Consider the following 17,974-nt stretch of genomic DNA (forward strand, 5'->3'; position numbering starts at 1 on the left):
AGCTAATAAGCCGCAAGCAAAAGGCAATTCTGAATTTAAAACAACAACCCAACTCGAGTGTAAGAAAGCAGCTCTACAGACAGCTGCAAGCTGAGGTCCAACAAAAAAGCCGCGACCTAAAGAATAGATGGTGAGTGGAGAAAGCACAGGAGATCTAGCAGCTAACCGACAACCACGACATGCGAGGATTCTTCAGCACAGTCAAATCCATCTACGGCCCAAGCACCCAAGTCCCGACCCCACTGCTGGCCAAGAACGAAGAGGTACTAATCAAGGACAGAGAGGCAGTCAGTGCCTGCTGGAAGGAGCACTTTGAAGATCTTTTTAACAGAGATTCTGTTTTCGACACAAGTGCCCTCGACTCCATCCCGCAGCATGCTACCCGCCACCATCTCAGCACAACCCCAGCCTGGCACGAAGTAGTAAAGGCCACCCATCAGCTGAAACATAGAAACATAGAAAATAGTTGCAGGTGTAGGCCATTCGGCCCTTCGAGCCTGCACCACCATTCAATAAGATCATGGCTGATCAGTCAGCTCAGTATCCCTTTCCTGCTTTCTCTGCATACCCCTTGTTCCCTTTAGCCGTAAGGGCTATGTAAAACTCCCTCTTGAATATATCTAATGAACTGGCATCAACAACTCTCTGTGGAAGAGAATTCCACAATTTAACAACTTTGAGTGAAGAAGTTTCTCCTCATCTCGGTCCTAAATGGCTTACCCCTTATCCTTAGACTGTGATCCCTGGTTCTGGACTTCCCCAACATCGGGAACATTCTTCCTGCATCCAACCTGTCCAGTCCCGTCAGAATTTTATATGTTTCTATGAGATCCCCTCTCATTCTTCTAAACTCCAGTGAATAAAGGCCCAGTCGATCCAGTCTCTCCTCATATCAGTCCTGCCATCCCGGGAATTAGTCTGGTGATCCTTCGCTGCACTCCCTCAATAGCAAGAATGTCCTTCCTCAGATTAGGAGACCAAAACTAACACAATATTCCAGGTGAAACCTCACCAAGGCACTGTACAACTGCAACAAGACCTCCCTGCTCCTATACTCAAATCCTCTAGCTATGAAGGCCAACATGCCAAATTGCCTTCACCGCCTGCTGCACCTGCATGCCAACCTTCAATGACTGATGTACCATGACACCCAGGTCTCGTTGCACCTCCCCTTTTCCTAATCTGCCGCCATTCAGATAAGATTCTGCCTTTGTGTTTTTGCCATCAAAGTGGATAACCTCACATTTATCCACATTATACTGCATCTGCCATGCATTTGCCCACTCACCTAACCTGTCGAAGTCACCCTGCAGCCTCTTTGCAGCTCACCCCGCCACCCAGCTTAGTGTCATCTGCAAACTTGGAGCTATTACTCTCAATTCCTTCATCTAAATCATTGATGTATATTGTAAATAGCCGGGGTGTCAGCACTGAGCCCTGCGGCACTCCACCAGTCACTGCCTGTCATTCATCCCGACTCTCTGCTTCCTGTCTGCCAACCAGTTCTCTATCCACGTCAATACATTACCCCCAATACCATGTGCCTTAATTTTGCACACTAACTCTTGTGTGGGACCTTGTCAAAAGCCTTTTGAAAATCCAAATACACCACATCCACTGGTTCTCCCTTGTCCACTCTACTAGTTACATCCTCAAAAAGTTCCAGAAGATTTGTCAAGCATGATTTCCCTTTCATAAATCCATGCTGACTTGGACCAATCCTGTCACTGCTTTCCAAATGCGCTGCTATTTCATCTTTAATAATTGATTCCAACATTTTCCCCACTACGGATGTCAGGCTAACCGGTCTATAATTCCCCGTTTTCTCTCTCTCTCTCTCTCTCCTTTCTTTAAAAAGTGGTGTTACATTAGCTACCCTCCAGTCCATAGGAGCGGATCCAGAATCGATAGACTGTTGGAAAATGATCACCAATGCATCCAACTATTTCTAGGGCCACTTCCTTAAGTACTCTGGGATGCAGACTATCAGGCCCCAGGGATTTATCAGCCTTCAATCATATCAATTTCCCGAACACAATTTCCTGACTAATAAGGATTTCCTTCAGTTCCTCCTTCTCGCTAAACCCTCGGTCTCCTAGTATTTCTGGAACATTATTTGTGTCTTCCTTCGTGAAGACAGAACCGAAGTATTTGTTCAATTGGTCTGCCATTTCTTTGTTCCCCATTATAAATTCACTTTATTCTGCCTGCAAGGGACCTACGTTCATCTTCACTAATCTTTTTCTCTTCACATATCTATAGAAGCTTTTGCAGTCAGTTTTTATGTTCCCAGCAAGTTTCCTCTCATACTCTATTTTCCCCCTCCTAATTAAACCCTTTATCCTCCTCTGCTGAATTCTAAATTTCTCCCAGTCCTCAGGTTTGCTGCTTTTGCTGGTCAATTTATATGCCTCTTCCTTGGATTTAACACTAATTTCCCTTGTTAGCCAAGGTTGAGCCACCTTCCCAGTTTTATTTTTACTCCAGACAGGGATATACAATTATTGAAGTTCATCCATGTGATCTTTAAATGTTTGCCATTGCCTATCCACCGTCAATCCTTTCAGTATCATTCGCCAGAAGAACAAGGCATCAGGAGCAATTGGAATTCCTGTCGAGGTACTAAAGCATGGTGGAGATGCACTATTGGTACAAATGCATAACCTCATCTATCTTATCTGGAAGGAGGAGAGCATGCCAGGAGATCTCAGACGCCGTAATCGTGACCATCTTCAAGAAAGGGGACAAGTTCGACTGTCATCACTAGAGGAATCGCCCTGCTGTCGGCCACAGAGAAAATCATCGCAAGAATCCTTCCGTGGCTGAAGAGTTCCTCCCAGTGTCGCAATGCGGATTCTGCCCACTAAGGGTTACAGCGGACATGATCTTCACCGTGCGACAACTACAACAGAAATGCAGGGAACAGCACCAACCCTTGTACATGGCCTTCTTTGACCTTACAAAGGCCTTTGACACTGTCAACCCCGAGGGATTATGGAGTGTCCTCCTCCGTTTTGGCTGCCCTCCAATGTTTGTCGCCATCCTCCGCCTGCTCCATGATGATATGCAAGCCGTAATCCTGACCAACGGATCCACCACAGACCCAATCTATGTCCACACCGGGTCAAGCAAGGCTGTGTCATCGCACCAACGCTCTTCTCTATCTTCCTTGCTCCAGTGCTTCATTTCACCATCAGCAAGCTCCCCGCTAGAGTGGAACTAAACTATAGAACTAATGGGAATCTCTTCAGTGGGTTGATTCCAAGGATGAGGGGGTTGACTGATGAGGAAAAGTTGAGTAGGTTGGGCCTCTATTCATTGGAATTCAGAAGAATGAGAGGTGATCTTATCGAAATGTATAAGATTATGAGGGGGCTTGACAAGGTGGATGCAGAGAGGATGTTACCACTGATGGGGGAGACTAAAACTAGAGGGCATAATCTTAAAATAAGGAGCTGCCCATTTAAAATCAGAGATGAGGAGAAATTTCTTCTTTCAGAGGGTTGTAAATCTGAGGAATTCACTGCCTCAGAGAGCTGTGGAAGCTGGGACACTGAATAAATTTAAGACAGAAATAGACGGTTTCTTAAACGATAAGGGGATAAGGGGCTATGGGGAGCGGGGTTTAAGTCGAGCTGAGTCCATGGTCAGATCAACCATGATCTTATTGAATGACGGAGCAGGCTCGAGGGGCCGTATGGCCTACTCCTGTTCCTATTTCTTATGTTCTTATGTTGCAACCTTCACCGCCTCCAGGCTAGATCTAAGGTCGACCCATCCGGTCATTGAACTACAGTACGCAGGCGATGCTAGCATCTGCGCACACTCAGAGGCCGAATTCCAAACAATCGTCAACACCTTCACCGAGGCGTACGAAAGCATGGGCCTTACACTAAACATCTCGACCTCACCACGCAGGACTGCCCACCCGGTCATCAAAATCCACGTCAGGACCTTGAACATCATGAACCATTTTTCATACCTCGGGAACCTATTGTCAGCAAGGGAAGACATCGATGACTAGGTCCAACACTGCCTCCAATGCGCCAGTGCAGCCTTCGGTCACCTGAGGAAGAGTATTTGAAGACCAGGACCTCAAATCTGGTGCCAAACTTATGGTCTACAAAGCAGTTGTGATACCCGCCCTCCCAAATGGCTTAGAGACGTGGACTATATACAGCAGACATCTCAAAACGCTGGAGAAGTACCACCAGCACTGTCTCCGCAAGATCCTGCAAATCCACTAGGAGGACAGACGCACCAACGTCAGTGTTCTTGCTCAGGCCAACATCCCCAGCATCAAAGCACTGACCATACTCGATCAGCTCCGTTGGGCAGACCACATCGTCCGCATGCCCGACACGAGATTCCCAAAGCAAGTGCTCTACTCGGAGCATCATTACAGCAAGTGAGCTCCAGGTGGGCAGAGGAAACGTTTCAAGGAACCCTCAAAGTCTCCTTGATAAAGTGCAACATCACCACAGGCACCTGGGAATCCCTGGCCCAAGACTGCCCAAAGTGGAGGAAGAGCACCCGGGAGGGTGCTGAGCACCTCAAGTCTTATCGCCGAGAGCAAGCAGACAGTGGAAGGAGCGTGCATCAATCTAGGCTCCCTTTCCTTCAACCACTGTCTGCCCCACCTGTGAGAAAGACAGTAGGTCGCGTATTGGACTCTTCAGCCACCTGAGGACTCACTTTTAAAGTGGAAGCAAGTCATCCTTGACTTCGAGGTACTGCCGATGATGATGGTAATGATCTCCTCTACTGATTTGTTGTTGAACAGTCTCTCAATTAATGTGTTAAGTTGTTGCCTCATTTCTTTGAAATCATCTTTAAATCCCTTCACAGCCTCACTCCTCGATATCCTTCAGCCCTAAACTCATCCCCAAATATTCTGTTCCTCTGACTCTGGCCTTATGTGCATTCCATCCCTCCACCCCAACCACCCAATACCTTCGCCTCACCTTTGGTAGTCGTACCTTCAGCTGCCTAGGCCACACTCTCTGGAATTCTTTGCCTAAGCCACCCCGCCTCTCCATCTCTCTCCCCTCAAGATTCTCCTTGAAAGCCACCCGAGACACTTTGGTCAACCCTCTTAAATATTTTCTTCTTTGGCTCAGTGTCCACATATTTCTGCGAATAGTCATGGGACAAGCTGCTGCTGCTGTTACTCGTTTTAAAAGTTATATATCGATTCCTGACTTTGATACATCTGAATCTCTGATGCACTGAGCCATGAACCAAGTATGCATTACATTTACTAACTGCAAGTCTAAACCATTTGGGTTTTCCAAATTTATAGTTGATTAACTGAAGTTGCCCATTAAAATAACTTTCTTGTTCTCACACACTTCCTATCTTTTCCTTCTTATCTATAGCATATCCCTAATGTTAGCTTTGTCTTTTTCTTCATTAAAGATATCTAACCAGAGTAGTTCACATTGTGTGGCTTTCCAGCTTCCATGAGATAATGATAGACTTCATCAACAACTTGCATTTAGAAGTAGATAAAATGTCCCAAGGCACTTCAGAAAGGCATCAGGAATAAATGAATACTAAATCAAAGGAGGAGATATTGTGACCTACACGTCTTCCTCCGCAGGTGGCTTGATGGGTTGGCCCTCTGCATGGCAAAGTTATGGAGCACGCAGCAGAAGACGGCAACTCTGCAGACTCTCCGTGGGCAGTGCTGCAAGTCACCTCCAGACCTATCCTGGCAGCAGAAGTGTTGCTTGAGGATGCTGATGGTTGGCTCTGTGACTATATCTCATCTCTCCATCTGTGTTCGGGTTCCTGACAAGTGTCATGAGTCACATCTGTCGGGCATAGCCCTTGACTCCAAATAGCCAGCTTCTGATCTGATGGCCTGGGTGAAAGAGAGGGGAGAACGGAGGATCGGTGTAGGATGAAGGTATCATGTCAGCTGCCAGGATACCTGGCACAGACCTGCATTTGCGTTCCATCTCATCACGCACCAACTGCACATTCAGCGAGTGGAAGCCCTTCTGGTTGATATCTACTTCAGGGTCTTGTGTTAGAGCACAGAAGCCTGTGTGTGTAGCTGATGATCCCCTGCACCTGGGGGAAAGCCTACAATTCTAGCAAAGCACAGATCCCAGTCCACAGGGAAGGAGATAAAGACATCTTATGAACAATGATGAATGGGAAAAGGCCCTCCAGCCTGTCCTACACAATTGTAATGCCTTGTGCATCACAATATATACACTACTCACCCTACCGAGAGGTGAAAAAACAGATAAAAACCAAGTCTATTTGGGAAAGATAAACCTGGGAAATTCCTCTCCAACCCCCTTATGTGATTGATCTCCTGAATTAGTTTCACTCTGACCCTGATAATGCTATGCAGTACTTAACTTTTGACTGCAAGATACAGCAGGAGCGGCGAGGTCGGGGCGTAGGAGCAGCGAGAGATTATAGAGGGACGTGATCGGGGCCAAGAAGAGGCGCAAGTTCGGGGCCAAGGAGAGGCGCAAGTTCAGGGCCCAGAAGAGACGAAGGTTCAGGGGCAGCACGGGCCAGTTCACACTGCGATATGTGTACGCACTAGGTCCGTGCAGCAGAGCTGGTCTCCAGTCGTCTTGGATAACCCTTGCCACTGGACCAAGATCTAGCTGTCAAGCCAGTGTGGTGGCTGGTGTGCAACGGCCACCACACATTAAAAAAAAATCCACGCACAGGCATCTTCCACCCTTCAAGATTTAGTTCTGGACCTGGAATATTAGGTCCGTCATTGAAACACCTGTGAACTTTTTGGCGTGGAATCCTTAACTCAAGGGACTGCCTATGATGATTTAACTGAGGTGATCAACGCCTCAGCCAGAAACAGGTAAAGCTCTTGCAAGAAGAAATTCAACGAATTGGCATTCACCGCATGAGCTGGCAGCCTGTTCAAAAGGTCTACTATTCTCTGGGAAAGAACCACCTCTTGACATCGAACCTAGCTCTAACCTTATACAACTTAAAACAGTGTCCTCCATAACCTATTTAATTGGAACATACTGTCTACTCGAACACAATCTATTCTCTTCACCTTGATCAAATCACCCTAAAGTCTATGATTCACTAATGTGTAGAGTCCTAGTTCTTTTAGCCTAGCTTAATAAGTAAGATTCTTCATACTGGAAATTAATCTAGTGGCCCACCTCTACACTCTTTCCAAAGCCTCAATATTATCCACCATGTGAGGAGACCAAAACTAGACACAGTATTCTAACTGAGGCCTGACCAAGGTCTTGTACAAGGACAAAATAATGGGGCTAAAATTCCGGCCTCGCCGGATCCGTACGGAATATGGACGGATCTGGCGAGGCCCCACAAAAGCCAGTTTTCGGCACGCAATGCGTATATGCCGAAAACCTGCTTTTCCGGAATGTCAAGTTTTGGCTTGACAGATCTTCCACATCCCTGCAGCCAGGACATTCACGCGGGCGAATTCCGCCCCTCGACTTACCAAACTGCCGCTCACCGCTGCACTTCCGCCCCCATTATGACCGATTTCCGGGCCACTCATTTAAAAAAAAAGCCAAAGAGCGGAATTTCACGCAAGAGACCACCACATCTACCGCTGCGGTAAAAAGTTGAAACCCGGTAGGTGCGCCACGTTTTCAGCGGGGCACAGTTTCGGCCCCCATATCTCTCTCTTTTTTCACCTATTTTAATACATCCTTCAGTGAAAAGTATGTATGTTCAGTATTCACCCTATCCACATGCATAACACTGTACTTTTCTAAATTAAACATAATTTACCAGTGACGAGCCCAAAATCCCAATGTATCAAGATCCGTCTGAAGCAATCGAGCTTCGCCTAGTCATGAACCTCGCACAAATCTTAGTAACATCTACAAACTTGCAGATTGTGCCCCCAATACTTACATTTAGATCATTAATAAAAGTAGGAATGAGCAACAGTCCAACACCAAATCCTGCGGGACACTGCTGGTAACCGGCCACTAAGCAGATCCAAAACCATCTACTTTCTGCCGGTGTCGTTCCAGCCAATTCTCAATTCAGCTCAATATATTACCACTAATACCGGAGGCTTCAATCTTGTAGAGAAGCCTCTTATACAGTGCCTTGTCAAAAGCTTTTTGGAAGTTTAAACAAACAATATCTATTGGGGTTCCCTCATCCACCATTTTGGTGACTTCTTCAAAAAATACAATTAAATTTGTAGGATATGACCTTTTTTGATCTGTCACGTGTTTGATCCAGGCATGCACAGTTGATTAACTAATGTTAAAAATGGCACCTGCTGCAGCCTGCAATGTCCCAGAGGGGTTAACATTCAGAACCATGGTGACTTTGAGCTACAGGCAAGGACAAGTTTGACCTGGTGTGGCGCTGCAGGTAATATTGCTCTGATGGCCTGCCTAGTAAAGCAGAGCCTCCTGACTTATTGCTCCTTGTTGAACAGCAGGTATTAAGTTCTTGGCCTCCTGCAAGTTTCCCTCCATCTGCTCCATATCTCTGCAGGTCGCTGGACTCTTGCCTGCTGCTTCCAGTCACAATGGCATCCCAATCACCATGCCGATAATGCCAACCATAAGTTTGCTAGAAACCTCTAGTCACAATTTCACTGTAGACTCAGCCAGATAACTTTTTGGAAAGTTTAATGTCAGCTCCAGTAGCTAACACAGCCAAAAAAGCAAAAGCAGCACATTAACAGCCAAAATGAAAAAAAAAATGATTTACCCAGGAAAAGCTGACGCCTATTCAATTATTCTTGCCTATGATTTGTGGGTCTGTTGTGTAATAGGACACTAGATTTGTGGAAAATGGCATTTGGGTCCTTAAAAAGGCACAAGATCCTCATTTGCATTATTAAATAGGCACCCGCTAATTTCTGGCAGATGTGATGGACGCCTAAAAGGTCCAACTCAAAATGGCATTGGATGCACTTCTGGCATGTTGCAAGGGCAGGCGAATCTGCAACCCAATTTTCTGGATCTTAATGCACTTTTGTCTATGTAAAATGGGTGGGTGTCCGTTAAAAATTATCCTCTGCATATTTTCTAGGTTGCACCGTGCAATAATGGCTGGCATGGAAAGTACTAGTTTGTATTTTTTTCCCCCCAAAATAGTATAGAAAACATAAGAACTAGGAGCAGGAGTAGCCATTTGACCCCTCGAGCCTGCTCTGCCATTCAATAAGATCATGGCTGATCTGATCTTGGCCTCAATTCCACTTTCCTGCCCGCTCCCCATAACCTTAGACTCCCTTATCGTTCAAAAATCTGTCTATCTCTACATTAAATATATTCAATGATCCAGCCTCCACAGCTCTCTGGGGTAGAGAATTCCAAAGATTCACGACCCTCAGAGAAGAAATTCCTCCTCATTTCCGTTTTAAATGGGAGACCCCTTATTCTGAAACTATGCCCCCAAGTTCTAGACTCCCCCACGAGGGAAAACATTCTCTCTGCATCTACCCTGTCAAGCCCCCTCAAAATCTTATACATTTCAATAAGATCATATCTCATTCTTCTAAACTCCAATGAGTATAGGCTCAACCTTTCTTCATAAGACAACCCCTTCATCTCAGGAATCAACCTCGTGAACCTTCTCTGAACTGCCTCCAATGCAAGTATATCTCTCCTTAAATAAGGAGACCACAACTGTACGCAGTACTCCAGGTGTGGTCTCACCAATGCCCTGTACAGTTGTAGCAGGACTTTCCTACTTTTACAGTCCATCCCCCTTGCAATAAAGGTCAACATTCCATTTGCCTTCCTAATAATTTGCTGTACCTGTACGCTAACATTTTGAGTTTCATGTACAAGGACCCCCAGATCCCTCTGTATTGCAACATTTTGTAATCTCTCTCCAATTAAATAATAATTTGCTTTTTTATTTTTCTGACCAAAGTGGATAACCTCAGTTTCCCACATTGTACTCCATCTGCCAAAGTTTTGCCAACTCATTTAGCCTATCTATATCCCTTTGCAGATCTTTGCGTCCTCCTCACAACTTGCTTTCCCACCTATCTTTGTATCATCAGCAAACTTGACTACCTTACACTCGGTCCCTTCATCCAAGTCATTAACATAGATTGTAAATAGTTGAGGCCCCAGCACTGATCCCTGTGGCACCCCACTAGTTACTGTTTGCCAACCGGAAAATGACCCATTTATCCCAACTCTCTGTTTTCGGTTAGTTAGCCAATCTTCTAGCCATGCTAATAGATTACCCCCAACCATGTGAGCTCTTGTCTTGTGCAGTAACCTTTTATGTGGCACTTTATCAAATGCCTTCTGGAAATCCAAATATATGACTTCTACTGGTTCCCCTTTATCCACCCTGCTCTGTTACATCCTCAAAGAACTCCAGCAAATTTGCAAACAAGATTTCCCTTTCATAAAACCATGCTGACTCTGCTTGACCAATATGATTTTCCAGCTAAAATGAACAGAAAGATGGTTAAGACTCACTGTCCAAAATGATTTTGTCTGAATATTTCTCTACTGATGACATCTTTCGTAAATCTATTTGGTCTTGATTCCCAAAATTGTGCCCAAATAACTTAGTACCACAGATAAATATCAGAAAATAAAGTAAAAATAAAATCATCTGCTGATAAAATTTTTTAAGATTTCCAGGATTCTAAACATATTTTCAGACCAACACTTGGAATAACATGCTCTGAATACCAATATTAATGGTCATCATATTCATTGATTGCCAATTTTTACAATTCCAGCCATTATATTGCAGTATCAGTTAGCAAATAAAAATACTATTAGTGGAAGTTATTTGTGTGGGATGGAGGCCAAGGAGTTTAATCCAATGACAATCAAAGTAGAATTATGCACCCAAATGAAGACCAACATCTTTACAATTATTTGGTTTAAAACTAGAAAAGTCTCAATTTAGAAACACCACACAGTTCTTTAACTCTATAATATTTATCAACAGGTATTTGTAGTTGTAATCTTAGCAGATATTCTAGCACAGAAACGGGTTGAGCATTTTTTAAAGCTGTAAAGGCCTTTCAGTACAAGGATTCTAAAGACGAAACCTACTCATTGAGGAAGGCAACTTCTTCCATCAGGTCTGAGAATTGAAAATATTGAAACATTAGTCTTTGTTTGGTTAGCAAAGCGACTATGCAGTTACTATGGTGCCTTAGTTCAAATTTAGCCTGAACTGATAGGATCATTTCTACTCGATAGCCTGATTTCCAGAAACCACAAGGATGGTTGGCATGGAAAATGGATAATGTTATACTGCTGATACTTCAGAAAGAATGTTGGAGCAGTGTAAAATAAGTTTTAATCTAATCCTAATGCTTGACTGGAGAGTGTATGAATCCAGTATTGTCTGCAAAATGTAGGTCATTTTCATATACGCATTTATATCCCTCACCTTGATCAGCACAAGATTTTTTTTTAAAAGGCAAAAAAGTTTACTGACTTTTTTTTCCCCAAGGTAGGGGACATTGAGGATCCTACTGAAAATTACATGAGAAATATGGCACCAAAATCTATGTTTTAAAAATTGTTGATGAAATATCTGATGTGCCCAAAATTACATATCTATAAATCAGTGAAGTTCGTCATCAGTTTTATAACGTGGCTTTAAATTCCCATCTACACCCAGATTAAATATGAAAATGTCCACTAACAGGGCTTGTGATTACTAAATGGAGAATTCAGGTACACCACCTTTCTGTGCTTTGGCTGTGATCTCAAAGTACTTCACTGTCAAATCCTGTATGGATAGTACAGCTCTGTGGGCTTTCCTTTGCCAATCAGAATCTTCTTTCTTCAGACTCTCAATTCTACGTGGGCCAAGGTAATCATTCTCCAGTGAGATCTGTATAAGGAAACAAATATATTTCTATTTTAAAAAGACAAAATGGATGACAGTGCCAAGAATGGTTTTCAGTATAATTTTACACTGAACTAAACATTAGGATGAGCAACAAGTAATTTGTTCAGAATTCCTCTAAAATTCTAAACTGTTCCCTTGAGCTTTGGCATTTCTAATCTTACTGTAGAAAGACAGAAGTGCATGTACAAATTCGTAGCATCTCAAATTGATCCCATCACTACCATCATCAGTTAAAAGTCTTCTAATCAATGGTACCTCGCCCTAGTATTCTATAGCTCAAAATATATATATATATTTTTAAGAACAGATACAAACTAAGTTTGGAAAGGCAAAATGTAAAATTGTACTGCTCGATGTTTTACAAAGTTCAAGTGGACAAAGTAGGAAAATTTCACACATGTACACTATTAAACCTTACTGATCAAACTGCAAATATCTCATTTTAAACCATGGCCCAAACGCAGAATCATATAATATTTAAAGAGGACTGGTAGGTCAATAATAGAAACACTCAAATCCCAATTAGTTTGTGGGCTGCAGTCCCAGTACTTTGATTGATGTGAATGCAGTCAGCTCTCAGTCAAAATGCTAGATAGAACAAGGGCAGAAGTAACTTTCTTTCAGTGAGGAGAAAATGCTAAAGACAAACCCAACCACTTTAACTGGTACTGCCTGCTAAATGTTATGGAGGGGGAATGACGACATAAGTAAAATTTGAATCTTGCCATCTGGGCTGGTAAATGCCAGTTATAGCAAGGAGCCTAATGAGATAGGCGTGAGTGACTGAGTGTGGTGAGTGACTGAGTGTGCTGAGTGTGGTGAGTGAGGTGAGTGAGGTGAGTGAGGTGAGTGAGGTGAGTGTGGTGGGTGTGGTGGGTGTGGTGGGTGTGGTGGGTGTGGTGGGTGTGGTGGGTGTGGTGGGTGAATGAGTGAATGAGTGAGGTGAGTGAGGTGAGTGAGGTGAGTGAGGTGAGTGAATGAGTGAGGTGAGTGAATGAGTGAGGTGAGTGAATGAGTGAGGTGAGTGAATGAGTGAATGAGTGAGGTGAGTGAATGAGTGAGGTGAGTGAATGAGTGAGGTGAGTGAATGAGTGAATAGGTGAGGTAATGAGTGAATGAGTGAATGAGTGAGTGAATGAGGGAATGAGTGAATGAGGGAATGAGGGAATGAGGGATAAACACTGGACACTTGGGAGTAGGTTACAAAGCTATAATATATTATAGTGGAACAGAACATAAGTTCCTATAGATTAAATTCCAGTAATCTTGCAACAAATAAGATAGATAAGGATAGATGAGGGAGATCATTTGGCCCAACGACCTCATCTTTCCACAGAAGGAACCTACAATCTCTGCCCAATCACAGCATCCAATTACTTCTTGAATGACTCGAGTTTTTGGCTCCATCACCTTAGCCATAAGACCAATGCAATTATTAATCAATCTCTGTGTGAAGAAGTGCTTCCTGACACCTGTTCTCAATATTTTTTTTAAACCAATTTGTGTCTATGGCATCTTGCCTTACAGTTGAGGTTTAACTTGAAATATTTGCTCAGGATTAACCTTTTCTAGTCCGCTTAGTAGCTTATATATCTTTGTGAGATCTTCTCTTATATGACTCCTTTCAAGGCTGAAGTACCCAAGTTTTTCTAATCTTTTGTTGAGAACTCAGATCAGTTTCATCACGTTTGTTTCACCACTTGAATGTTTCACTTGTGCCTCAATGAACAGAACTAATTACTTTACTCACAGTATAGCCTGACAAGAGCACATAACACCTTCAGCTTGATGGCCTCAAGCCTATCTTCATATAGGTACAATTTAATGATTGGTAACTTATCAAAATTTTGGCTGCCACTTTGGACTCGAGCCTTTAAACCTCTTTTTACACTTCCTTCTCACACTTTTTCTCTCTTTCCCTCAATGGTCAATATCTAACGTGTTGTAAAGTTGTTGTGAAGTGCCTTGGGACGTTTGACTACGTAAAAGGCGCTATATAAATAAAAGTTATTATAAAATAATGGAATCAATGTGAGGCTAATGGCTATGTAGTCAACCAGATTAACTTGTTGGCCCCGAAATTCCGGCCTCCCCGGGTCCGTATGGAGTGTGTACAGACCTGGGAAGGCATCACAAAAGTCTGTTTTCGGCAGGCGATGCGCATGCGCCGAAAACCGACTTTTCTGATCCGTCAGGCTCTGGCTTGGCAGATCGCATGCATCTCGGCAGCAAGGACATTTGCATGGGCAAGATTGCGGTATTTGCTCGTCTCTTGCCCAGCGAATGTCCTTAAAACCCTTGTTCTTGGTAAAAGCAGATGGATAGCCAACTTTTACCAACGTAAGAGTTTTAAAACATAAAAAACACATAAAAAGATCACACTTAAAAATATATTTTAATGTTAAAAATCCTGCCCACTAATGTAAGTTTATTTTAAAGCATAACAAAAGTTTTTTAAAAATCGGAAAAATATATTTTTTCTAACATTAACTTTAATTTAAATTAATGTCAAATGTGATTTTTTTTCCCCCCTATTTTTTTTTTTTAATTGGTGTTTTGGTGTTGGGTGGGGGGGGGGGGAAAAGAGAAGAGAGAAAGAGTTTCTCAATCATAATAATGAGAATTCCTACTCACGAGTTCCCATTATTATGAATGAGAATACTTACCTGGATTGGCTGTCCAGTGCCACGTGATTCCAGCTTCACCCTGCGCATCGGCAAGATGTGAATGCGCTGTGATGCTTAGGCGCCTCCGACCAGGATCGCTGGAGGGCACAGCATGAAAAGGTAGGTGTGAATCTTTTTAACTATTTTCCGGCAAGCGCGCACCGGAAGCCCAGCACCAGGATTTTAGGCAGTTATCTTTCTTGAAAATAGGTACCATGTTGGTTTGCTTTAAATCCAGTCTCCTGTACATTCCCACCATTTATAGAGGACACATTGGTGTTAATGCGATTTGCCCGCCATACGTGTTCGGACGGTTTATATTAATCAATTTTTTTTTATATAACCCTATACAGATGAATAATTTATTCACTTTTGTTTCTTATGCTGCCCAATAAAATTGACCATTAAGCTTAGAAGTCTTGCACAATATTCAGGAAGTACTGAAAGCGAACGAAGCTTTCGGATATCACCTTGGAGTGTGAAATCCTCTATTATTTAAAAAATCTAACCAAGACTTGAAAGCTGCCCCTGTTCACACATTTGTCAATCACTGCTCACATTTTTTCCAACATCTTCAATATTAGCCAACACCATTTAGAGGTTTTTAAGTATAGTAAGTAATTGCATCTTAACAAGGTGCAAAGTACTCATTGAATACCTGTATCTACCGTAACATGCTGCAAGCGGCAACTTTGTAATTGACTTTGTAGTTAGTGCTATTTGCTCAATTTAACATGAGCGATTTAGGTGGTGGGGAATATAATTCACTGATTTGGTAATGCATTATATTTGCTTTGTTAATTATTACTCTGCAGCGTCTGGATGCGTCAGTGTAGCATCGGCTGCCACGCCCAGATCTCTTTTAGCCTCTCCTAGTGTAGTTCATTAACATTTAACTACATTCTCCCTTAAAATCAGAATGGTTACAGAACGGAAAAAGACCATTCGGCCCGTCGAGCCAGTGCCGGCTCTCTGCAAGAGCACCTCAGCTAGTCCCACTCCTCCTCCCTTTCCCCATAGTCCTGCAATTTTTTTTCTTTCGGGTACTTAACCAACTCCCTTTTCAAATCAGTGATTGACTCTGCCTCCACCACCCTTTCAGGCAGTGCATTCTAGATCCTAACCATTCGCTGTGTAAAAACGTTTTTTCTTACGTCGCCTTTGGTTCTTTTGCCAATTATCTTAAAAAGTGTCCTCTGGTTATTGACCCTTCCACCAATGGGAACAGTTTCTCTCGATCTACTCTGCCTAGACACTTCATGATTTTGAACACCTCTCCTCTCAACCTTCTTTACTCCAAGGAGAACAACCCTAGCTTCTCCAGTCTATCCACATAACTGAAGTCCCTCATCCTTGGAATCATTCTTGTACATCTTTTCTGCGCCCTCTCCAAGGCATTCACATCCTTCCTAAAGTGCGGTGCCCAGAATTGGACACAATACTTCAGTTGTGGCCGAACCAGTGTTTTATACAGGTTCATCATAATTTCCACACTTTTGTACTCTACCTCTATTCATGAAGCCCAGAAGTTTTTTTTTAAAAACCTTTTTGTCAGCCTACCCTGCCACCTTCAATGAATTGTGCACATATACCCCTAGGTTTCTCCGTTTATGCACCCACTTTAGGATTGAACTCTTTGGAAGAATGAGGAGAGGAAATATAAACCAACTAAAATGTATCACTTTGCACTTTTCTGCTTTAAATTTCATCTGCCACGTGTCCGCCCATTTCACCAGCCTGTCTATGTCCTCTTGAAGTCGATTACTATCCTCCTTACTGTTCACTATACTTTCAAGTTTTGGGTTATCTGCAAATTTTGAAATTGTGCCCTGTACACCAATATCCAAGTCATTAATATACATCAAGAAAAGCAGTAGTCCTAGTACTGACCCCTGGGGAACACCACTGTATACCTTCCTCCAGTCCAATAAAACAACAGTTCACCACTACTCTCTCTTTCCTGTCACTTAGCCAATTTTGTATCCATTCTGCCACTGTCCCTTTTATTCTATGGGCTTCAACTTTGCTGGCAAGTCTATTATGTGGCACTTTGTTGAACGTTTTTTGGAAATCCATGCACACCACGTCAACCCTTTTGCAATTTGTAAAAGCTTGATTGGGATAGATTTATATATAAAACATGCACTTTGAGAAATGTCACACTGAATAACGCAAGTACAGAAACAATCAAGTACAGGGTACTTCAGTTCTCAGCTAACTTTTATGACTACATGTTTACATCGCTAAATGGTACATTCTACTGTTCTATCAGCCGACAAGCAGGAAGGGGTTCTGCAGGGCTCAGTACTAGGTTCCTTGCTTTGTGTAGTATACATTAACGATTTAGATTTAAATGCAGGGCATGCTTAAGAGGTTTACAGATGATACAAAAATTGGCCATTTGGTTGATAGTGAGGAAGAAAGCTGTAGACCGCAGGAAGATATCGATAGACTGGTTAGGCGGGCAGAAAAGTGGTAAATGGAATTCAATCCCGAGAAGTGTGAAGTAATGCATTTGGGGAGGCGAATAAGGCAAGGAGGTAACAGGATAGGGAGATAAAGTTGGATAAGAAGGCATACGAGATACTTTCCTTTATTAGCCAAGGCACAGACTATAAGAGCAGGTAGGTTATGCTTGAACTGTATAAAACAGCTAGAGTACTGTGTACAGTTCTGGTCACCACATTATAGGAAAGATGTGATTGCACTGGAGAGGGTACAGAGGAGATTTACGAGGATGGTGCCAGGAGTGGAAAGTTTTAGCTATGAGCAAAGATTGGATAAGCTGGGGTTGTTTTCTTTGGAACAGAGGAGGCTGAGGGAAGACTTAATTGATGTGTATAAAAATAATGAAGGGCCTAGATAGAGTGGATAGGAAGTACCTATTTCCCTTAGCAGAGAGGTCAATAACCAGTGGGCATAGATTTAAAATAATTTGTAGAAGGATTAGAGGGGAGTTAAGGAGAACTTTTTTCACCCAGAGGGCAATGGGAGTCTGTAACTCACTGCATGAAAGGGTGGTAAAGGCAGAAACCCTCATCAAATTTTAAAAAGTACTTGGATATGCACCTGAAGTGCCATAACCTAAAGGCCTACAGACCAAGCCTGGAAAGTGGGATTAGGTTGTATAGCTCTTCTTTGGCTGGCATAGACACAATGGGCTGAACGGTGTCCTTCGATGAGTGTGATTGGTACTGGTGAGATCAGAAATCAACAGACACAAAATAATCAAATAAAATGATGAGTGGAGCCAAGGGCCCGGATATTATTCAAATATGTAAATAGATTATAGCATAAGGAATTTATTTAAATCTAGTTTATTTTACCAAAGGATAACAGAATTATTCCTCTCCAGCCAAAGCAAAAAAAGCTGGACTTCATACTTGAGAATTAAGACTACCGCAGGTCGGGGCTATAAATAGAGCTGGAGCGCCGGGTCCCGGAACATCGTGGGCGAA

At 42.9% G+C, this 17,974-nt stretch overlaps 1 protein-coding gene across 1 annotated transcript in view; it reads right to left on the reverse strand.

Annotated features, from left to right (window-relative positions):
- Positions 1–17,974, reverse strand: part of jmy (junction mediating and regulatory protein, p53 cofactor) — a 144,863-nt gene that overhangs the window by 35,651 nt on the left and 91,238 nt on the right. Inside the window, exon 3 of the mRNA XM_070879750.1 lies at positions 11,682–11,832. Coding sequence (XP_070735851.1) covers positions 11,682–11,832 — 151 coding nt within the window. The remainder of the gene's footprint in view (positions 1–11,681; positions 11,833–17,974) is intronic.

This window comes from Pristiophorus japonicus, chromosome 1 (assembly GCF_044704955.1).
Source record: "Pristiophorus japonicus isolate sPriJap1 chromosome 1, sPriJap1.hap1, whole genome shotgun sequence".
In the NCBI taxonomy this organism is placed as follows: domain Eukaryota; kingdom Metazoa; phylum Chordata; class Chondrichthyes; family Pristiophoridae; genus Pristiophorus; species Pristiophorus japonicus.